Consider the following 24,164-nt stretch of genomic DNA (forward strand, 5'->3'; position numbering starts at 1 on the left):
ATCCTAACACTTGTGCATTTCATTCTAGGATTTTAGGATTTTTACTTGCATTTTCTTATTTTTGCCTACATATACAAAATAAGCTTAGTCAAAATAATGAAAATTTTCAAGGATTTCTATCTATAGGGCACCAATTGATTTGAGTGAAAACCTTTTCATTAAACTTGCTTGAATTATATATATTGTAAAACATGGTTTTTGAGCTAAGAACACAAGCAAGTGAGTTTTGAGTCTAATGGTGTGGTTACATCTTATAACCACTTATTTTCCTTCTTGTGTGCATTATTCTCTTTCTATGATTGTAATCTTTGATTTGTTTGATTCTTTATGTCCATTATTTTGTGTATTCATGTATTTATATGATTGAGGCCATCATTTCATTGAGCTTACTTACCCAAATAGCCTTACCTTTTATCTTCCATTGTTAGCCAATTTGAGCCTACGCTTAACCCACTTGTTCTTATTTTAGCACATTACAAGCCTTTAAGTGAAAAACAATAATTGTTCCTTATTTGGATCTTTGATTAGCTTAGGCTAGTGTGTGTGAGCATCATTCAAGAGTAGGAAAACTTGGAACATTGGGTGAATAAAAGGGTGTATTTTATATTTTGTTGAAAATATTGAGAATTGGGTACATACTCATATATTGATCAAATGTAAAACCTTATGCATTGATGTTCTTGTATATAAAAAAAAAAAGGGAAAATGAGAAAAAGAAAAAGAAAAAAAATAATATGGAAAAGAAAAAAAATAGAAAAAGAAATAAAAAGAAGAAAAATAATAAAAAGGGGACAAAATGCCCCAAAGTAAAGCTCAAATAAAAGTCAATGCATATGTGTTGTGAAATGAAAAGAGAATGCATGAATATGTGGAAAAGTGAAGAATGGGTAGTTAGGTTAGAACTTAATTGTATAGGATGTCATAGGTTAGGTGGGAAGTTTAAGCTTATCAAAGATTCAAATTCCAAGCTCACTTAACCATATATGCATCCTACCTTGACCCTAGCCCCATTACAACCTATGAAAACACCTCATGATGAATGTATGCATGCATTGAATAATAGTTGATTGTTAGAAGAAAAACAAATCTTGGAAAGTATGATTAGGAGAGAATTGACGATTAGGGGAGAATTGAGTGAATCAACCCCAAACACCGAGCGACTAGAGTGCAAACACTTCCGGTGAGGGTTCGATGCTCAATTCCTTGATTCCCGGCTTTCACGGGCGTCCTTCTTGCAAGTCTACTTGAACTTCATTTTTTTATACTAAAATTGGTAGGATTCATGAATCGTCATATGACCTTAGCCCTACCCGTTTATACATGTTCTTGGAGGATTGATTTATTTTTAACCAAGTAAGTAAAACCATTTTGCATTTAGTTGCATCCATTTAGATAGTTGCATATAGTTTATTTACATTGAATAAATGTTGATACCCTTTGTTTCTCTCTTGACTTAAGCATGAGGACATGCTTGGTTTAAGTGTGGGGAGGTTGATAAACCCCATTTGTAGGGCTTATTTTGTGCTTGATTTAGGAGATTTTATAACCTTTTACCCACATTTATGCAATGAAATAGCATGGTTTTGTATATTCTCCTTTAATTGTGCTTAAGAGTGAAAACATGCTTTTTAGGACTCAAAATAGCTAAATTGAATTCTCCTTGATTCTAGTAGATGCCTTGATATGTTTGCTAAGTGATTTCAGAGTTAGAAGGAAAAGATTGGATCAAGGGAATGAAGAAAGAAAGCATGAAAAGTTGGAGAACTCATGAAGAAATGAAAGAACCGGAAAGCTGTCAAGCCGACCTCTTCGCACTTAAATGACCATAACTTGAGCTATAGAGGTCCAAATGATGCGGTTTCAGTTGGGTTGGAAAGCTAACATCCGGGGCTTCGAAACGTTATAAGATTTGCCATAGTTGCATTGCGCATAGGGGCGCGCACGCGCATGGTACGTGGACGTGCCGATGGTGGCACATGACCCACTTAATGCAACACGTGGCCAGCGATTTTAGAAGCCTTGTGGCCCAATCTAACTCATTTCTGATGCTATTTAAGCCAAGGATTGAAGGGGGAATAAACATACTTTACATACTTTTAATCATTAGTCATAGTTTAGTAGTTGGAATTAGTTTCTAGAGAGAGAAGCTCTTACTTCTCTCTAGGATTAGGATTAGGATTAGGTTTAGTTCTTAGATCTAGGTTTTAATTCATGTTCTCTTCTACTTCTACTTCTCAATTCTTTGTTATTACATTCATCTTCTTCTATTCTCTTGTTGTAATTTCCTTTATGTTGTTCTTATGTTTTGTTGTAGATCTACTATTGTTTCTTCCATTTTCTTTCAATTCAATAAGAGGTAATTCATGTAGATCTTGTTTCCTTTAATTGTTGTTGTTAATTCTTTACATTTGATTGTTGTTAGATTTCATTCTTGTTGTCAATTTACTATGCTTTTCTTTTGTGCCTTCCAAGTGTTTGATGAAATGCTTGGTTGGATTTTAGAGTAGAATTTTATGTTCTTGGCTTGGAAAGGTAACTTAGGAACTCTTAAGTTACTAATGTCCAAGTAATTGATGATTGGGATCCATTGACTCTAGTTCTCACTAATAGAATTAGTGGAGAGTTAGGATTTATGGACTAGGATTGATATAGCTCATTTGACTTTCCTTTACTACTAGTTAGAGGATGATTTAATGAGATTAATCCTTGTCAATTCTCATATTGTGGTTAGTGATTAGGAGAGAGATCCTTGACCACCAACCCTTGCCAAGACCTTTTTAGCCATTAGTTTACTTTCTTGCCATTTATCTTTCATGCTTCATATCAAAACCCCAAAATAACTCACAACCAATAACAAGACACTTTATTGTAAATCCTAGGGAGAACGACCCAAGGTTTAAATACTTCGGTTTATAGATTTTAGGGGTTTGTACTTGTGATAAACAAAACTTTTTGTATGAAAGGATTAGTGATTGGTTTAGAAACTATACTTGCAATGAGAATTCATTTGTGAATTCTAAACCGTCAAAAATCCAATCATCAGACGCTTCCGCGTGACTTTACAGCGACCTGTACGAACCAGAAATCGCTGGGGGAAATTTCTGGACTGTTTTTGACCCAGTTTTTGGCCCAAAAAACACAGATTAGAGGCTATAAAGTGGGGGAATGCATCCATTCATGAAAAAAGCTGATAATTCACAATTTTAGGTTTTAGATGTAGTTTTTAGAGAGAGAGAGAGGCTCTCTCCTCTCTCTTAGGATTAGGATTTCATCTTTTTAATTCCAGGTTCAATATTCCTTTATTTTGATTTCTCTTCTACTTTTAGATACTATAATGCTTTTATTTGTTAATGACTTATGTTGCCAAATTGGCTTATGAACTTTTCCCTGTTAGATTTGATTTCTTTTATTAATGCAATTTGAGGTATTTCATATTTATGATTTTTATTTAGCTTTCTATATTCTTGGCTTTGGTTGAGTAATTAGAGACTCTTGAGTTATCAAACTCTTTTGTTGATTCATAATTGGAAGTTGCTAATTGACTTGAATTCCACTAACTCTAGTCTTTCTTTGGGAATTGACTAGGACTTGAGGATTCATATTGATTTATCCACTTGACTTACCTTCATAGTTAGAGGTTGACTAAGTGGGAGCAACGAGCAATTCTCATCACAATTGATAAGGATAACTAGGATAGGACTTCTAATTTTCATACCTTGCCAAGAGTTTTCTTAGCTATTGATTTATTAATTCCTGCAATTTATTTCTCTTGTTCAAACCTTTCAAAAACCCAAAAATAATGTTTTCCATAACCAATAATAAAATACACCTCCCTGCAATTCCTTGAGAAGACGACCTGAGGTTTGAATACTTCAGTTTATAAATTTTACTGGGTTTGTTACTTGTGACAACCAAAACTTTTGCACGAAAGGATTCTCTGTTGATTTAGAAATTATACTTACAACGCGATTATATTTTTAAATTTCTTTACCGATAGAAATCCACTCGTCAATAAGCTTTACAAAATTTAAGGATCTGAAAGCCAAGTTATGACCCGTCGAAGTTGGTCAAAATTTTGTTTTTATCTAGAAACACCAACCCTCAAGTTTTTCAGAATCCATTATATCATAACTTAGAACAGCCCCTCATGTCCAAAACCATATTCACATGCTTTCCAAATTACTTCACAACATATTAACCCTTAAAACCACACAATCTACTCAACGATTCATTCACACAATATCTCCAAGTCTACACTAACCACTGACACTTCATATCAAATATATTTATCATATTTACTTTCAATCTGCTATCATAATACATATCAAACTTCCACAATCATTATCTATAACCACAAAACATGAACCAATCACATAATTCAACTTATCCTACGATTAACTAGCCTAAGTTTTCATGTGATATTATATTTTAACTATGAGAAACTAAAATTATACCTTGGCCAATTTTTCTCTAAGTCCGGAACACCACAAATTCCTCAATTCACAAGCTCTAAGCCTCCACCAAATGGATTTTCAGCACCCAATACCCAATCTTAAGCCTCCAACTTCATCATTTTGGTTCTAATTCACATATATACCACCTATTTTCGCATCATTACATATGCATTTACAAATTTAATACCTAACCTCATATAATTAAAGAATTCACGAGGTTTTTGAGTTTTTTATCGTTACCCATGGACAATTGGGCAAAACCCAAAAATTTTCATTGCTAGAGTTCACCTAAACCATCAAAATTACATAATCTCTCAATACCAAAAACCACAATTTTCAAAATTTAAGAGGAGAATACTGGGTGAGAAGACTCAGTTTACTTACCATTTTGTTTAGGTGGTTTTGAAGAGCACGACACGGTGATTCCGTGGCCGCAACAGTGCGGCGATCGGAGTTCTGAATTAAGAGATATGTGAAATTGAATTGTGACAAGGGTTAGGGTTCTTGTTTGTGCTCCCCCCTCCTAATTCCCAACGTGTTTCACTTATGTTTGAGGGATGGAAATCTGAGTTATTGGTTTTATATGTTGGGCCTTGGGTTCAACTGGTTCGCCCCGCCGGCCCAATTTTGGGCCAAAATCTTTAAAATTATTGTCAAAATTAGTATTTTAAATATTTCTACTCCTCTAAATTATAGAAATTTAATTTTCTAATTTTTTAATAATATTTAATTTATTGACTAATTATTTATTAATTTTTGCGGGTTTTATAGGTTTTATCATTTGCTATAAGAAATAATTTTCTATTGGAATATGTTTTATAGAGTGTTAAGTCTTTTCATTTTGCTAAAGATCTATATCAATTATATGTCTTGTTAATCATGATCTAAATATTATTTTTATCTCTTAAAAATATCTAAATGCAAACATGGATATCATAACTCTCTTAATTCTTTTAAAGTTGCACAAATAAAAATGACCACTATTTTGATTACATACCTCAACAAGTAAGTTCAATAATCGATTTATAAGGTACTTAGTTCTACCCCTGCATTCCTAGAAAGGATGCATTCTAAACTTGACTACATTGTCTTATGTTGCAATCTTTTTTGTTATATTGAATTTTATTTGGGGTTACAGATCGCCTGCTATTATATTCACAAAAACATGTATTTTTAACTTTTTTTTGCTGGTGATTTAATCCAAGCCTGGGAACTGATGAGCGGATATTTTATACGCTTTTTGGGGGTAATTTCATGTAGATTTTAGTATGTTTTAATTAGTTTTTAATAGAATTTTATTAGTTTTTAAGCAAAAATCATATTTCTGGACTTTACTATGAGTGTGTGTATTTTCATGTAATTTCAGGTATTTTCTGGCTGAAATTGAGGAAGCTGAGCAGAAATCTGACTTAGGCTGAAAAAGGACTGCAGATGCTGTTGGATCCTGACCTCCCTGAACTCGAAATGGATTTTCTGGAGCTACAGGAGTCCAATTGGCGCGCTCTCAACGGCGTTGGAAAGTAGACATCCAGGGCTTTCCATCAATATATAATAGTCCATACTTTGCGCGAAGATAGACGACGTAACTTGGCGTTGAACGCCAAGTACATGCTGCTGTCTGGAGTTAAACGCCAGAAAAACGTCATGATCCGGAGTTGAACGCCCAAAACACGTCATAACTTGGAGTTCAACTCCAAGAAAAGCCTCTACTCGTGGATAGCTTTAGTCTCAGCCCCAGCACACACCAAGTGGGCCCCAGAAGTGGATTTCTGCACCAATTATCTTAGTTTACTCATATTCTGTAAACCTAGGTTACTAGTTTACTATTTAAACAAACTTTTAGAGAATTATTGGGTATCTCATAACATTTTCAGATCTGAATTACATACTTTTTGATGGCATGAGTCTCTAAACTCTATTGTTGGGGGTGAGGAGCTCTGCAGCGTCTCGATGAATTAATACAATTCCTTTATTTTCCATTCAACCACGCTTGTTCTTATCTAAGATGTTCATTCGCGCTTAATTATGGAGAAGGTGATGATCCGTGACACTCATCACCTTCCCCAAACTATGAACGTGTGCCTGACAACCACCTCCGTTCTACATCAGACTGAATGAGTATCTCTTAGATTCATTACGCAGAATCTTCGTGGTATAAGCCGGATTGATGGCGGCATTCATGAGAATCTGGAAGGTCTAAACCTTGTCTGTGGTATTCCGAGTAGGATTCTAGGATTGAATGACTGTGACGAGCTTCAAACTCCTGAAGGCTGGGCGTTAGTGACAGACGCAAAAGAATCAATGGATTCTATTCCAACCTGATTGAGAACCGACAGATGATTAGCCGTGCTGTGACAGAGCATAGGAACGTTTTCACTGAGAGGATGGGAGGTAGCCATTGACAACGGTGACACCCTACATAGAGCTTGCCATGGAAGGGACTTTTCGTGTGTTGAAGGACTTTAAGGAAGAGTTGAAGTTCGAAGGACAAAGCATCTCCAAAACTCCAACATATTTCTCATCACTGCATAACAAGTAACGCTATTATTCTCTTTTATTTTTATAATCAAATCTAGTAATTTCACTAAAATCTTATTGGTCTCCTGACTAAGATTAATAAAATAAATATAGATTGCTTCAAACCAATAATCTCTGTGGGATCGACCCTTACTCACGTAAGGTATTACTTGGACGACCCAGTGCACTTGCTGGTTAGTTGTGCGGATTACAAATTCGTGCACCAGGAACATATCAAGACAAGTGTCTTATCTAATTGTTTGACAAGTGTCTAAGAAAAGGTAAAAAAAAAAAGCTCAGTCTTTGACTCTTTGTACAGTTTTGAAATTGCGCCATTGTTAATAGCTTTTTTAACTTTTATGACAAACAAAATTTGAAATTTGAAATTAGTTAAGTGGAAAATCTTTACAAAATTTTTTTGAGTTTATTATTTGAACCTCACTTGTTTTCATTCCTTTATTTTGTTTCTCTCATTTCTCTGGGTACTTTTATTCGATGAAAGTGTTGGACACACATGCAGTGTGGCTTGCACATTAAAGGACAATAGAAATCCTGAACCATTTGAAACAGAGTTGAAGATAACTGTTTTCTTTTTCAAATGTGCTTTTGATTTGGAAGGTGTATAATATTTGATAACTTTTTAGATTTTATAGATAGAATTAAAGGTTAGTTATTTGCTTGCATATGTTGGATTGTTTACTTCGTATATTTATGTGCATAAATCATATACGAAAATTAGAAACTATTTGGCTTATTAATGTGGAACAATTATTAAATTAACACTCACAACATTATTTCAGTGTGTTACTATCCTACAGTTAGAAGATTTTTTTAACAGAAAAGACAAAAGTAATTCAAGTACACCTTTCCTTGTTAGGATAAATACAAGACCTAGTTTTATTATGCCCACTTTGAATGCTATAAAGAAACCCTTCTCTTGCTGAGGAGGCACTACAGGAGATCAAGAATAGAATATTTAATCTGGAAATAGAACAAGAAGATTTGAAGTTTGAGGTAGAGCACAGGATAAAGTAGTAAAGAATAATTTATTTTTTATCGAATTTCAGATCTAATATTTTCTATTTTGATATTCTTTTTTGTTCAACAAAGGAACACATTATCAGGTGGTACAGATCTGGTCCCAAAGCTGTGAGAAATTGATCTTGACATTCATGTCTTCAACTCCAGCTTTAGTGCTTCTACCTTCTCTTTGTTTGCCTTGTCTAGTATAATTGAGCTGCCCATGTTTTCTTGTGGTAATTCACCACATGATACTTCTTGCTCCATTGCATCTTCAAGCTTGTCTTCTTCCAGAACTCCTTGGACTAGTGTCTCCATAGTATCCACCATCATACACTCTCCAATGGACTCTTTGGGGGTAACTCATAGCGGTGAAAATATTGAATACCATCTTTTCTTCATGAAGCCTAAGAACCGATTCTCCCTTTTGTACATCAATTATAGCTCCAACTGTTGCCGAAAATAGCCTCCCTAGTATGATTGATGCATTGGCCTCTTCTTCCATATCAAGTACTACAAAATTTGCTGGAAAGATGAACTCTCCCACCTTAACCAACAAGTCTTCCACTACTCCATGGGGGAACTTGAATGTTCTATCTGCTAGTTGAAGTGCCATTCTTGTTGGCTTGACTTCTTCAATTCTCATTCTCTTCATCATGGCCAAGGACACAAGGTTGATGCTAGCTCCCAGATCACACAATGCCTTCTCAATGCTAATGTCTCCTATGATGCATGGGATTTGAAAGCTCCCAGGATCCTTCATCTTTTGGGGGAGCTTCTTTTGTATAATGGCACTACATTCCTCTGTGAACACTATAGTTTTCTTTTCTCCCCAGTTTCTCTTCTTGGTCATGAGTTCTTTAGAAACTTGGCATAGAGTGGAATTTGTTCTAGTGCTTCAACAAACAGGATGTTAATTTGAAGCCTTTTAAAGATCTCCAAGAACCTAGAAAACTGGCTGTCCTTCTCATCTTTTCTTAGCCTTTGTGGGTAGGGTGCTTTTGGTACATAGGACTTTAAGACTTCCTTTGGTGGAGTTGGAGTATGTATCTCTTCTTCCTCTTTGATTTTTGAGTCCTTGTCAGCCTCTTCTTCTTGTGATTTGTGGCTTGAAGATGCCTCCTTCTCCACTTTCTCACTTCTTAATATGATGGCTTTACATTCCCCCCTTGAATTGGTCATGGTGTCACTGGGAAACGCATTTGTAGACATGGGCATTTGCTTGGATAGGTATCCAAATTGTGCTTCCAATTTTGTGATTACTGCTCCTTGGTTTTTTATATTGGATCTAACCTCTTCTTGGTATGCTTCTAGCTTTTTGTCAGTTTGTGCTTGTTTCACTTCAGCAACATCCGCTGCCATCCTTGCAATCATGGCTTCTAATCTTGCAAATTTGTCACTGTCATCACATGGTTGTGAAGTTGAAGATGATATATTTTGAGAATGGCTGCTGTGTGATTGTTGATTAGAGTGGAAGGGGCATTATGTGAGTTGTGGTAGGATCTATGATTGTTTGATTGATGACTGGGGTTGTTGTATTGGTTGGAATGGTATGGTTTGTGGTCTTGGGTATAGTTTTATTGGTTTTTCCACCCAAAATTTGGGTGGTTCTTTCAACTTGGATTGTAGGTTTTGGCATTGGGATCATATGGTTGTTTGGGTAGGTTGTTCACATAGTTGGCCTACTCCCAATCATATTCAGCTTTCGGACTAGCTCCTTCTTGTATGGGTGCTTGAGTGTTAATTGCTGAGACTTGATTCTTCTCTATTTGCTTAGTGAGGGTTGCAAGTTGAGCTATGATAACCTTGTTTTGAGCCAGCAGAGCATCCATCTGGTTAAGCTCTATCACTCCCCTCCTTGGGTTCCTATCAGATGCATATAAGTACTTATTGTTGGCCACAGTTTCTATGATGTATATGGCATCTTCAATTGTCTTCTTGGTGTTTAGGGAACCTCCTGAAGAGTGATCTAAGGCCTTCTTTGCCTCTTGAGATAATCCTTCATAGAAAATATGCAACTATACCCACTCATTAAACATGTCCAGATGGTATTTTCTTGTTAGCTCTTTATATCTTTCCCAAGCTTAATAGAGAGTCTCTCTATCTTGTTGTCTGAATGTTTGTAACTCAGTCCTCAACTTGATAACTCTTTGGGGAAGGTAAAATTTTGCTGAGAACTTATTCACCACCTCTTCCCAAGTTATCAAACTCTCATTTGGAAAGGATTCTAGCCACTTAGATGCTTTGTCCCTAAGAAAAAAGGGGAACAAAAGCAGTCTATAAGTGTCAGGGTAAACGCCATTAGCCTTCACTGTGTCACAGATTCTAAGAAAGGTGGTTAGATGTTGATTTGGATCTTCTTGAGTATTTTCTCCAAATGAGCAGTTGTTCTAAACAAGGGTGATTAGCTATGGTTTGAGCTCAAAGTTGTTGGCATGTATGGTGGGTTTCAGCTGCACCCACAGTTTCCAGGGTTGGGATTGATAAAAGAGCTTAGTACTCTTCTTTCTTGTGGGGGAGAATGGTTGCGTACTACTTCATCTTGATGATTGTATGCTTCACCCTCCATGTTTGGGGTTGGGTTCTCTTCTTCTTCTTCACTAACTACCCTTTTTCCTCTGGCCACTGCCGTTCTTTTCAACCTTAGAAATGTCCTCTTAGGTTCAGAATTGTAGGGGGTTAGAGCTCCTCTCCTTCCTGTCACACACAACACAAACACAAGCTAAAACAAAGATGAACACCCTCTTAGTAGAAGAGTGGGTAAGTCAAGATTGGTTGATGCAAAGCATCAAACAGTTAGTGTGCCTTTGTTAGAATGATAATATATACAATGAACAAGTAAGAATTTAGGGGCTAGAAAAAATAAAGAAAATAAGGAACTTGAATTAAAATGATTAACAAAGTAAAGAAAATGCTTAATCTAAGTACCCATCAACTTAATCATTGTCAATTCAGAATCAATCCCCAACAATGACGCCATAAACTTGATGACTGGAAATTTACTGCATCTCTACAATAAACCCCTCTTGGCAAATATACCAAGTAAAAACTCACAATGAGTGAGGTCGAATCCCACAGGGATTGATTGATTGAACAATTTTAGCTAATGGGTGATTTAGTTAAGCTAATTCAGGATAAGTGTTGATTGCAGAAATCTAAATAACATAATTGTAAATGACTTGAAGATAAAAGGAAGCAATAAAATGTAGAAATGTAAAGAGCATAAAGGTAAATTGCAGAAAGGTAAATGACTGAATTGTAAATAGCGAATGGGTTAATGAACAGAAAGTAAACAAAGCTGTAAAGAATAGAGAAGATAAGAATGGGGAAGATTCATTATTAGGATTAGGAGATGTTGCGCTCTTTGGATCAAATTCAGATTATCTCATCTTCAATCATGTAACTCATTGACCTCTTGGCAATCATGATTGATTGAACCCCAATTCCTTGGTGATTCAATCTCTCAAATCTTGATAATTAACCAATTTCTTGGTCTAATTGCTCATGAAGAGAGATAAGCTTGGTATCTGATTTTACCACACATCCTCATAGATCCAAGTAATTGGGTAGATTTCATGTCACCATATCCAATCCTAAAATCCAGATCTACTCAATGCGAGAAGGAATTTCAAGCATGGTTTCATGTTTCCTTTTTCAAGGTTCCTATGAAACCCAAATTGCATTCAATCTCTTTTCTAAAATGATTGAACACTAACCATGAAGAACAAAATTCCTTCTAGCAAATCAAAGAGAGATAAAGAAAAGAATAAATTCACTATCATTCAATCTATCAAGTACAACAGAGCTCCCTCCCCCAATGAGAGGGAGTTTAGCTACTCATAGCTTAAAGAGAAGTACAAGAGATAGAAGAAGATGAAGTAAGTGAAGTAAAAGTTCCAAATCCCCTTTCAGTACTCTTCAAGGGGTATTTATACTACTCCTATTCTAGAAATGAAAAATTACAATAGAAAACTAAAGAGAAAAATCATTCATTAGAGGCATGTGAGTGGCGTGCCACGCCCAGCTCATTAGCTTGGCTTGGCGTGCCACGCCTAGCTCCCAAGTCGCATGCCCATGATGCAAATTGGCTTAGCGTGCCACGCCTCAAACTCAAGTGGCACGCCTCATAGTGAAGCTAGCTTGGCGTGCCACGCCCAGAACTCAAGTGGCACGTCCCATAGTAAGGTCTTCCTTATTCTTCTCTGGTGAATTGAATTAGTGTGACACGCCCAGACTTGGCGTGCCACGCCCTCAGAAAACTCCTCATTCCTCTTCCCTGAAAAGTTGAACTGGCATGCCACGCCCAAGTCTGGTGTGCCACGCCCTTTGTTGGTGCACACACATTCCTCTCTGGTCCAGTAAACTGGTGTGCCACGCCCCACACATCAAGTGGCACGCCCATGGTTCGAGCAAGGTGGCGTGCCACGCCCAAAGTCTCAAGTTGCACACTCTCGATGAGTCTTCAATCTTCCCTTCTGGTTGGATGAACTGGCGTGCCACGCCAAGGACTCAAGTGGCACGCCCATAATAATGGTTTGAATTCACAAACTTGGCGTGCCACGCCCAAAGTACCAAGTGGCATGCCCTTTGGTGCTGCTTCTTCCCTTCTCCTCTGCTCAGTTGAACTGGCATGCCACGCCCTTATGAAAATGACAATCTCCTTCTCTGGCCACTTGAACTGGCGTGCCACGCCCAGTATGGAGGATAGAATTGGCGTGTCATGCCCCTTGTAATTCTTCAAAGACCCCTTTCTGGAAAATATAGTTGGCGTGCCACATCCAGCAGTGGCATGCCACACCCATTGTAAATCACCACTTACTTCTTCCTGGTTCACAAGCCTGGCGTGCCACGCCCGTAGTGAAGCTTAGGATTCTTCTCTGAAAAATATAGTTGGCGTGCCACACCCATAGTGAAGCTTAGCCATCCATTTTTTGGAAAAGATAACTGGCGTGCCACGCCTGACCTTGGCGTGCCACGCCCATTGTAGTTCTTCATGGGTTCTTTTCTGAAAACTATAACTGGCGTGCCACGCCCAATAGCTGGCGTACCACGTCCATTGAAATTCTTCACGGGCTCTCTCTAGGAAGTATAACTGGCCTTCCACGCCCATAATAATCCTTCAATTTTCCTTTCTGGAGATGTATCTGGCGTGCCACGCCCAATAGCTAGCGTGCCACGCCCAGTCAAGGATAGTGGCATTTGTTTCAAGTGGCATGCCCAGCTCCTCTTTCTTGCTTTCTTCCTCTTTTGTTGCACTTTTCACCTGAAATCAAAGCAAGAACTCATTTCAAAGCATTGTCCCATAAATTCATCATATAGTTCTTGTAAATGCATCAAATGAATGAGAATCCACCAATTCTCTGGTCCTTTTAGATGAGAGAAAGAGGTAAATGATGCAAGTCATCAAAGATGAGGGTGGTACTTACAAGGGACTCTGATACTTAAGTTAGCAAGAGTTTTAGGCAGATTTATATGAATTAGGATTAAGAAATACCTGTGTGTGATGGAGTATTTATACAGTTGGGGTGAGAGCTTGACTATCACTCTGTAACTTCTCCACCTATAGTGATGGGTAGTTATTTTATACTATTTAAGGAGGAGTTGTTATCCCATATTTCAAATAGTGGACGAGATTATAGGCATGCACGTTAGTGCAGTTGGGAGCCCTTTCTCGTTACTCAAGTCGGGTTGGGTATGTGGACCAAAGGATCTATGTTCTACGTAAATCAGATGGCTTGGAGAGGATCTTCCAAACCTTATTCATTTTTTTATAAACTGGGTTTATTCATTTTGGACCTGGCTTTAATTGTGAGTCAGGGTATAAACAGTATTTATGAGTACATATCATAAATAGTGATTTGAGACTAAATGTGAGATGTGTCACTCTCATGTTTGATTTCAATTTATTTTAAATTTTATACAGAAAATTTAATTAGTTTTTCACCAAAGTGAAATGGTCTCTCTAAAGTGAGACCAATCTCATTTCATCAATAATCTTCTATGCAAGTTAAAATTTTGGACTATTTTCATATGTATACATCAGCTTAAAACTCTAAAAAAACCTCCATTGGTGTTGCTCTAAATATTTTTTAGAGAAAAAAGTGTAGAAAACTAATTTTTAGTTAGTTAATACTAGCCAATTTTAGGATTTAAGATTTATAATTTAGAATATAAAATTAAAAATTTTTTATCTAGGATTTAGAATTTATGATAAATAAAATATTTTTAAAAAATTAGTTAATATTGGCTGAAAAAATTAATTATCAAGTATTATTCTTTTTAAAATTATTTTTGTTAGATATATTAATTCTTCCATAGATTTAATAAAATTTTTAATATATTTATTAAAAAAATTTTGAACGAATTTTATCTTAAAATATAATTTATTTAGATCAAGATATACAAACCGAGACTAAAAAAATTATCTTTGATATAGTGGTGGTGTTTTTATCAAGGTTGTGAGAATCGACCAGTTATTGAACCGGTCAAGTAACTAGTTTAATGGTTCAATGGTCTAACTGGAATTGAATCGTAGTTGAACCAGTTTAATTAAATATAAAATAAAATTATTAAAAGATCAACTCCCATATATGAATTTCTACAAGTCAATCAAGTCACTAATCCAAAACATGCATCCAACTTAAGAATCATAAGCATTAATCAACGAAATCATATGAAGCCATATAGTAAATCCAATATAGAATTGTGGTCATGTTTCTATTTTAAATCAATAACGACAAAACAACAATTCTCCAAAACAACAAGTAAAATAGATTAGATTTAAAAATCAATCTCAACAGAATTAATAAATTAAATAATTGAATTTATAACTCAATCTCACCAGAATTAATTCAACATCAACGGATTAAATTCAAATATAAATTCAGACAATTAATATCTCAAATAGAAAACCCAGTTAAATAATAAATAATAAATAATAAATTAATTATGAGCAAAAAGGGTTAAGGATTTAAAATTTATAATCAGGAAAAATAAAAATATTGAGAATATGAATTAAAATACTTTTTTGTCAAAGAATTAAAACACTTTTTTTAAAGATTTTGTCCCAAAGTTGAACCAAAGGACTAAGAAATAGAGTTAGGCTACACTTGGGGCCAAGCCCAATCACATAAACCCCTTCACCCTTAGCAAATTCACACATTCCCTTCCTTTCATTAAGAGAGCCACAAAATAGAGAGAAGAGAAAGAGAGGATGTCCTAGCACTATTCACATATTAACTTCAAGTTCACATAACTTCCAAACTGTAGTTTCAATCAAAGACCCGTTTGCGATCACGCGTTGCCCTCGTCTTCCTCTTCAATTCTATACCATTTTTGAGGTAAGCACACCCAAGAACCTTGAACCATTTTTGAGATTCCTTCAATTTCTTGTTTTGGGTATGTGGTGTTGAGATTGTCATAGTTTTATTGTTTAGAGGAGGATCAATCTTGAGTTCTAGCAGGATTTTGACCTATGGCTATGAGAAATAAAGTAAAGAAACTTTTTTTCCTTTGTTTTTTCCAAATTTGAGTTATGAACCTAGTGTGAATATTGTAAAAATTGAATGTGATTAGATTGAACAGGATTGGGTTGGCGTGTGTTAATGCAGAATGGATTAGCTTGGTACAAATTTAGTGTGGGTAGAATTCAAGGATCACTTTGGTGAGAAATTTGGTGGAGCTTAGACAGGTCGGAGTTGGTTTTGCCAGTGAAAAGATTTCCTGAGGTTGAGACTGCCGTCGACGAAGGTACGGGTCTTAATTTCGATAGACATTTGTAACACTATATGAAAATCTAGGTTAATTGTCCTAGGATGGCGTTGAATAATGTATGTTGATGATGAATTATGATTTATCATGATTATGTGAATTAGGTGTATGGTGAGTAATATATGATGGCAAGATTGAAATTGGATATGAATGTTGTGGTATGGTGGTTATTATATTGATCGGTGTGAAATTGGGCTAGAGGTTGTGATAAGGTAAGGTATTCCCTATTCGGTAAGTTATGGTAAGTTGGAAAATTGCCATGTTGAGATTGATTATGGAATGATATGATTTGGTTGAGTAATTATATTGTTGCTATTGGTTTGTTAATGGAAACTTGGAAAGTTAGATTGATTGTATTAGAACTTGTTTGATTGGTTTGTTGAATGAATAGAACTTGATAAATGAATGTTGAGATGCTTAGAAATAGTTTTGGAATGGTTTGAAATTGAATTGGAATGAGAATTGGTAAAAATTGACAATTAGATAATTTTGGTAAAAATAAAATTTTGACCAACTTCGATGGGTCATAACTTGGCACTTGGAGCGCAAAAATTAATGAAATCTATCTTAAATTGAAGCTAGTAAAAAGATCTTTAAAATAGTCCAAGAACGGACGGAAATTGATAAATATAGCAAAAATTATTAATGTTTGAATTTAGGGATAAAAAATTAAATTATAAAGAGTTGCAGAGTTTTTAGCAGAACTGAATTTGTGTGCACCTATCGTGCGTATGCATAAAATTGAACTTTCGCATACGCATGGGTAATGCGTACACATGAATTCTAAAACAGAAACAAATGGAAACAACCTTGCGCGATGCACAAGGCGTGCGTACACATGAAATGGAAATAGAATTGAAAGTGTGCGTACGCATAGGTCATGTGTACGCATGATGCCCTAACCCGAATTGAAATCGTGCGTACGCACGACTGTGCTGATTTTTTTTGAAAACTCTATTTTGTATGTTTAGCCTCTCAAGTCTGTTTATAAACCCCTCTAACCTCCGTATGGAGTTGAATAACCGATAATTAAGCTTTGACTACACTAGAGACTGATATAATGAGATGAACTGATTAATTCCCGGATAACCACTTGGTAAACCGGATAAAATTGTTGTGGGAATGGTGGTTTTATCCTGCCTGCGGTGTGGACAGAGGTTCTATCCCACTCACATGTTAGTGAAATTGGCAAATCGATAAATGATTGGGGGTTAATGAATTCAAATTGATGAAATGGATAACGAATTGGGGTTAATGAGTTAAATCACTTATGAAATTACTAAAAGACACTGATATTAATTGACTGTGGCATAAATGATTGGATTGGCAAGGTCTGGGTATTATCTTGCTTGCATACTGATTCGATATTGCTTTGGCACCTACACCGGGCAAGAACGTCAGTCTCATCCTGCTTGATTCGTGGTTGTGGTGTGATGTGGGGACTACAATACGTAACACACATGTTCTCTCGGATGAAAGGTGAAATGGCACACTCCGTTGATGTGAGATGACACTCTCCATTATTTGGCACGTTTATACCACCAGGAGAAAGTGAGATGGCACTCTCTATTGAGATAATGGTACCATGATTTATGTTATTCCTCCTGGGATGCGCACCGAGATATTGATCTAGGGGTGTCAACCGGATTTTGTGTAAGGTTTGGCATAATAACCGACACGTGAACTCATGGCCAGTAGAACAGGCATGCATCATTTGCATCTATGTGACATTATTTGCGTGTGTATATTTTATTTGGGTTTGCTTATATGATTATTCCTGTTTAATTGCTAATTGCTATAATTGTTGTAATGGCCTTTGTTTGTGCTTGAATCTCTCTACTTGTGCTTGTTACTACTACTAAACAAATTAGTGAACACGAAACTACCGAATTTCAAACATTGTGATATTGAGAGGACTAATGAATAGTATTGATAAAAGTTGAGAATCTGATATCCCCATTCCATTGAGATTTAGTCTGATTTTCCTTGTTTGGATTAGAAAAGACTATAGGCTTGAAACTTGTGTTGATTGGGGTTTAGGATTGCCTAGCAGGTTCATATCTTTTTACATATTTTCTATTTGGAATTATTACCCTATTGGAACCTTCGGGTTCTCACCCGTTGTAAAATTTTGTTGAATTTTCAAATACAATACGTGATGTACCTTGCTGAGTGTGTACGATCTCTTGTGAAAAACGAAAATTGTCTTTTAGGATTGTATTTTGTACTTTGTTTATTTACATTCTCCACTTTTGAATACATATTTGTATATCCCTCTTAGAGGTTGATTTATGGAGAAACGAGTTGTATTTTGTTTATTTTGGGATTGTATTATACTTTCTAGCTGGTATTATCTTCGTAGGTCGCGACTAGTACTTGCTATGTATCTTATTTCGAATCTTGTGTGTGTGTGTGTGTGTGTGTGTGTGTGTGTGTATCTTTCTTTTTTGTATACCAATGTTTTATATCTTCGATGTTTTGAGTGCGATGCGATTATTGTTTTGTTATCTTTTAACTCAGCAGAATCATCAATAATATATCATATGCATATTCAGAACAAATTTCCAATTTTAGAGGGATGGAGTCAGAGAGAGTTAGAGATTGATACTTGAGACTTGAGAGGGTTGAAAATTTGAAAATTTTGGCCATGGAGATAAACTGTAAAAATGAGGGAGGTTGAGATACGACAAACAACAGAACATCAGTGACTGTGAGACACGGTGCAGAGTAGAGAAGCAAAATGGTGCACGATGAGGAGGGGAGAACTAGAAACAACGCACGACAAGGAGGGAAAAAACAGTGACGACCTACGACGAGGAGCAAAGAAGCAAGGACGACCCATAGCGAGGAACGGAGAAGCCCACATTAAGGAGTAGCGAAGCAGCGACAAAGAGGACGACAAAGAGAGAAGGGAGAGAAGGGTTTGGAGATGAGTTTGAGCTCTGAAGTGGGATGGTGGGTGGTGGGTGGTGGGTGGTGGCTATTCTTCGAAGAGAAGAGAGGATTATGGTTTTCTACTAGGTGAGAGAAAAAGAAAAGGGGTGGGGTGGGGTGTTCTGCTCGGTTTTGTTTTGTTTTATTTTTATTTTTTTTTGAAAAAAAGGCGCCATTTTGATCATGATTTTGAAAATCAGACCGGATTGGCCAGTCAAACCGAAAACTGGCGATGAAAATGGTTCGGTCCAATGTCTAAAACCGCCGACTTAAAAACCGTTCAAAAACTGTTGAACCGATCGAGAATCGGCCGGTTAGACCAAACTAGAAAAATAAATTTGTTATGCAGTTGCTATTGTTTTTAATTTCTGAGTATGCTGTTTTTGAATTTTTATTAATAGATTTATTAATTTTAGAGTTTAAGGTGATTATTTGTTGCTGTTTTTAATTTTTGTTGTTGATTGTTCTTAATTTCTTTCTCTGTTCAGTCTGTTGTGATGTTGGTAATAGTGTTTTTGATTGGGTTTGTTGTTTGAGAGCTGTTGTTTTTCACTGTGGTGTTACCTTATTGATTTCAGTTATGGTCTTATACTCTTATGGATGATTATTTAATTTTTGGCTGTGTTGTTGCTATTTTTAACTTTGTGGATGATTTATTAATTTCAGTTATATATGATAGTAGTATTAATCAAGAAATAATTGCTAATAAAGCAATTGCCTTTTAAATATGTATTGCTATTGTATCATGAGCATTTTTGGCTATATGTATCTCTTAAGTGAGAGAATTATCAATATGATTAACTTCTGCCATGTTTTTTAGTATTTGCTTGATTAAGTTAGTTTGTGTTTGAAATAATAACCCGTAATACAAAAATTTAAGACATAGTTCTTGAAAATGGTTTTCCTCTAAAATTTAAGGTGAAAAAAAATGTTCTTAAGGTGTTCAAACTAAACTAGTGTACATATGATTGTGGATGATCTCATAATAATTGTTGAACCAATTTGATCATAATTTCAGTGAAATCACTACTGGAAACCTGCTTATGCTGTGTTGACTTTTAGTTTAAAGGAGATGGTAATTTATTAGTAGGATTTGTCCATTTTGGCCTTACGTTTAATTTGGTGTTGAAGTGATGGCTTTCTTTGTGTTTGTTGTCTCCTTCGATTTATTGCATGTATCAATGGATAAAATAAAGGAGACAACTTGCTCCAAGAAAAATTGCTCCAATAATTGTATCTAATCATGTATCTTATATTGAACCTATTTTCTACTTCTATGAATTATTTTTCACCATTGTGGCATCTGAGTCTCACTCCAAACCTTGTGTTGGCACCATTATTAGAGCAATACAGGTAGTTTGGCTTTTGCTTTACATCTTAATTAGCATGTTCAGTTAAGAAAATAATAAAGTACATACATATATTATCATTTTGAGTTTGTATTTTGATAAGATCATATGACTTTGTTTGATGACATTTCATGTAGTGTTTTAAATTTGGAAGATATATTAAACTATAATTATATTTTAGGATGTTTATTTATAAATTATTTATTATTTTATTTTAAAACGATTTTTTCGATTGAACTATGATTGGACTAGTAAACCAACAAATCAGTAATTTGAGCGATTTGATAATCAGTCCGATTTTCAAAATCTTAGTTTTGGCTTTGGTAGAGTGAATCGAATGTTAAAAAAATCGGATTAGTTCAATTTATTGGTTAATGATCAGTTCAGCCGATTTTTTACTTTTTCTTTTACAGAACAATTTTAAAACGGATTGACCAAAAGACCAGTTCTTAATTAATCTGGTTAAACCGACTAATCCGATCCGGTTTTTAAAACCTTGGTTTTTATGCAAAATGTGAGAGAGTGAGACCGGCGAACAAGTGTGCACAGGAATGGAGGAGGAAAAGGCCCAAAATAAATGGGCAAACATGAATGTAGCGATGTCGTAAGTCGTAACTTTCCAACTCAAGTTTGAAAGCAGCTTCTGTCAGCAAAGAAAAAAAAAGTTTGAAAGCTTCTGCCCTCTCTGCTTGTGTGTTCATCAACAGCTACTGCAGTGCATTTCAATTTGAAATAGATACTCTCCGAGTCTCCGTGTTTAGAGGCAGAGATCACTCCGTTTGCTCGTGAATGGAAGCTATCAGAAAACAAGCCTCCAAGCTTCGAGAACAAGTCGCTCGCCAACAGCAGGTTCCTTCTTCTCTTTATTTCGCATAATTACATGAAAACTATTTTATTCGCGTTGGATCTTTCTGCCCTCAACATACATCGATAGATCTCTATGATTTCTTTCATATTCGTCCCAGTTACATTCAAATCGTTTTACCTTCGTTTTTCTCCCTCGTGATTTTCGATTTTTCTTTCCTCGTTGCTCTTTTCTGATGTAATCTTCACCTTGTGTGTTTATAATTCCTTTTTCAGAACGCGGCTGTAGTTTACTTTATTTTACATTACAGTAGTTATAAGTATAATTTTGTGCGTGTGAGTAATTTTACCGGGTAGTATTATTGTATTGTATTAGTGTTGGATCTAACTAACCGAGCTTTGCACTTCACGGCGGAAATGAACAAAGAAAACGTTTTAATGTTTAATTTCGCAAAATCTTTGAGGAGAGGTTTAAATATCAAATTTGAGCTGCTACGTTAGCTTGCATATGGGTTTTGAAACTGTTGTATAGCTTGTTTTCTGCTAAATGAGTTTTCCTTTCTAGATGTGTGCCTAATGTGAAATATGTTAGAATTTAAATTTCTTCATTAACTTAAAGGAGAATTCCTTTGGAGTAGAAATTATCCTTCTGTATAGCTATTTATTCTCTCTCCTATCTAATGAAATTTTTTTAGGACGCAATTCATTTCTTACACTTCTTTTTTCCTTCTGTTCGCATCTCAATTCTTTCGTACTTTTGCTTGTTTCCTCTCTCTATTAAGGCGCTGATCACAATTACTACCTTTTAGGCTGTGCTGAAACAATTTGGAGGTGGGGGATATGGAGGTTCAGATAATATGGTTACTGACGAAGTAGAGCTTCAACAACATCAGAAACTTGAGAAGCTTTACATATCAACACGTGCAGGAAAGGTTACTTGGTTCTTCTGTTCTTGTCTTCTTTTTGTTTATCTTTCATCCTAACTTATAAGTCTCTTTTCAGCTAATAATGGCTCGTTATTTTATATTTTATTTTTTTATTTTTCAGCATTATCAAAGAGATATTGTCCGTGGTGTAGAAGGTTATATTGTTACTGGATCCAAGCAGGTTGAAATTGGTAAGTAATTTTGATTGGTGAAACTTTTTTTTTTTCTAATTTTATTTATTACAGTTAGTTTACACAACTTAGAGTAGTTATCATCTTATTGCATGTTATTTAACAGGAGCAAAGTTGTCAGAAGATAGCAGGAAATATGGATCGGAAAATAATTGCACTAGTGGTAATACGTTGTCGAGGGCTGCACTAAGTTACTCACATGCCCATGCACAAATGGAGAAGGAGCGTGGGAACTTACTGAAAGCTCTGACTACACAGGTACCATCCTCTCCTCCAGATCAAAGCACCATGAATAGAGCCACTAACCTCTAATAATGAATTGCTTGGATGGGTGCACCTTGTTTTCCCCTTTGATCTTGCTGCCCTTTCTTTAATCCAACCTCAATGATACTTGTCTAAAACACCATACTTGGATGGATGCTTCCTTTCTTTTCTTATTTGTTGAAAAGAGGATTTTAGCAGTTATGTCTTCATGAATGCTCCAAAGCCTATTGTGGTTGAACACATGAAAATTAATGGTATTCCTACATTCCTTCTAGCATCTGCTATACAATGTACCTGGTTTGTTTCTATGTATTATTCTGGAAGGGGGAAAGGAAGCTGACTCAAGATATCAACCAAAACTTTGGCATTATGTGAGTTCATCACTGTTACATACCCAAGTACAAAAGAAGTGAGAATATAAGCTTCTATTCCTAAGAAAAATAAAATTCCTCCTCTGCCTATGCATTATAGTAGAAGGAAGAGAATGGAGGGCAGAATGGGGACAAATGAGAAAAGTAGGAATGGGGTTATTCATGTAACAAACATGCCACCTGGCACAGTTAGTGGGAATGGTGTGGGATAGAATCAGATGAGAGATCCCAACTGAATTGGGGGGAAGAGGAGTGAGGAATATATCAGTTGGGGTAGAGTGAGAGAAAGGGGAATTTTTGGGTGAGAATTAAGGCATAGGCTAGGAGAGTTGAGGAGGGCGCTCAGCCCTTATCAATTTCCTTTCTTCGTTCTTGTATTTTCACTGCTAATTCCTACAACAATATCAGCATTAGAGTGAGATTATCTTTGACCCACTCTTCTATTCTGTTCTGTTTCACACAGCCACTTCTAATACAGAGACTTAAGTTCAAATCTGTGATCACATAATTGATGTTTTGATTCCTCTAACTTAACAGTTTTAACAAACCTGAATGTTTAGGTCTTCACAGATGTTGATTTGTCCAGTGTGTTGCCATCTTCATTATTTGGCTAATAATTGTAGTGAACATTCAAGTCTACTTAATGCCTAGGTTGCAGAGCCCCTAAGAGCAATGGTGATGGGAGCTCCGTTGGAGGATGCTCGGCATCTTGCTCAACGTTATGACAGAATGCGTCAGGAAGCTGAAGCACAGGTATCTCTGACCAGCTTATTTTGTATTATGCCAACAAGTAAACTGTTAATTAATGATTTCACTTTCTACTATAGACTTTGCTATTATACTGTTGTTTTAACCTAGACAGGCTATTGAAGTTTCCAAACGCCAGGCAAGAGTAAGAGAAACACCAGGAAATGCTGAAAGTGCTATGAAACTAGAAGCAGCGGAAACAAAGCTGCAAGACCTGAAGTCAAACATGACCATATTGGGTAAGGAAGCTGCTGCAGCATTGACTGCTGTTGAAGCGCAGCAACAGAGGTTAACCCTCCAGCGTCTTATAGCTATGGTATTGTGGTTTAACCATATGATGCTACGGTTCTTCAACTTTGTTAAATATTGGAAATAAGTTATAAAAACTCATTTGCTCCTTTATTTTGGATTGTGAAGGTTGAAGCAGAGCGTGCCTATCATCAGAGAGTACTCCAAATACTTGATCAACTTGAGGGAGAGGTAAGCATCTGTATCTGTTGGTCATTTTTTCATTCTTGGTCTCCATATTTAAGTCACATATGAGCTATATGTATATTTAATGATAGATGATATCAGAAAGACAACGAATTGAAGCCCCTCCTACACCTAGTGTGGATAACAGCATGGCACCACCCCCATCATATGAAGAAGTGAATGGTGTCTATGCTTCTCAGACACACAATGGCATGACAGATAGTATGGGTTACTTCTTAGGAGAGGTTAGACTGTTTGATGTTGGAGAGTTGGAGATTACATATACTGCTTATTTTGGGTGTTTTGTGTTTTCTTTTCCAGGAGAGAAGAAGAGGGAAAAAGA

General features: G+C 36.0%; 2 protein-coding genes across 2 annotated transcripts in view; one reads left to right on the forward strand and one right to left on the reverse strand.

The window, feature by feature from the left end:
- Positions 1–8,265: 8,265 nt before the first annotated feature.
- Positions 8,266–8,844, reverse strand: LOC107458954 (uncharacterized). The gene has a single exon (XM_016077169.1). The coding sequence runs from the start codon at positions 8,842–8,844 to the stop codon at positions 8,266–8,268; it is 579 nt and encodes a 192-aa protein (XP_015932655.1).
- An 11,742-nt stretch (positions 8,845–20,586) lies between these two features.
- LOC107458996 (SH3 domain-containing protein 2) overlaps positions 20,587–24,164 on the forward strand; it is a 4,695-nt gene continuing 1,117 nt past the window's right edge. Inside the window, exons 1-8 of the mRNA XM_016077219.3 lie at positions 20,587–20,893; positions 21,658–21,780; positions 21,896–21,965; positions 22,072–22,223; positions 23,252–23,353; positions 23,463–23,663; positions 23,765–23,827; positions 23,914–24,066. Coding sequence (XP_015932705.1) covers positions 20,834–20,893; positions 21,658–21,780; positions 21,896–21,965; positions 22,072–22,223; positions 23,252–23,353; positions 23,463–23,663; positions 23,765–23,827; positions 23,914–24,066 — 924 coding nt within the window. The 5' untranslated portion in view covers positions 20,587–20,833. The remainder of the gene's footprint in view (positions 20,894–21,657; positions 21,781–21,895; positions 21,966–22,071; positions 22,224–23,251; positions 23,354–23,462; positions 23,664–23,764; positions 23,828–23,913; positions 24,067–24,164) is intronic.

The sequence above is a fragment of the Arachis duranensis genome, chromosome 7 (genome assembly GCF_000817695.3).
Source record: "Arachis duranensis cultivar V14167 chromosome 7, aradu.V14167.gnm2.J7QH, whole genome shotgun sequence".
Classification (NCBI taxonomy): Eukaryota; Viridiplantae; Streptophyta; class Magnoliopsida; order Fabales; family Fabaceae; genus Arachis; species Arachis duranensis.

Excerpts from the sequence above, each read along its gene's own strand:
- LOC107458954 (XM_016077169.1), bottom strand. The coding sequence starts at position 8,844 with ATGACCAAGAAGAGAAACTGGGGAGAAAAGAAAACTATAGTGTTCACA.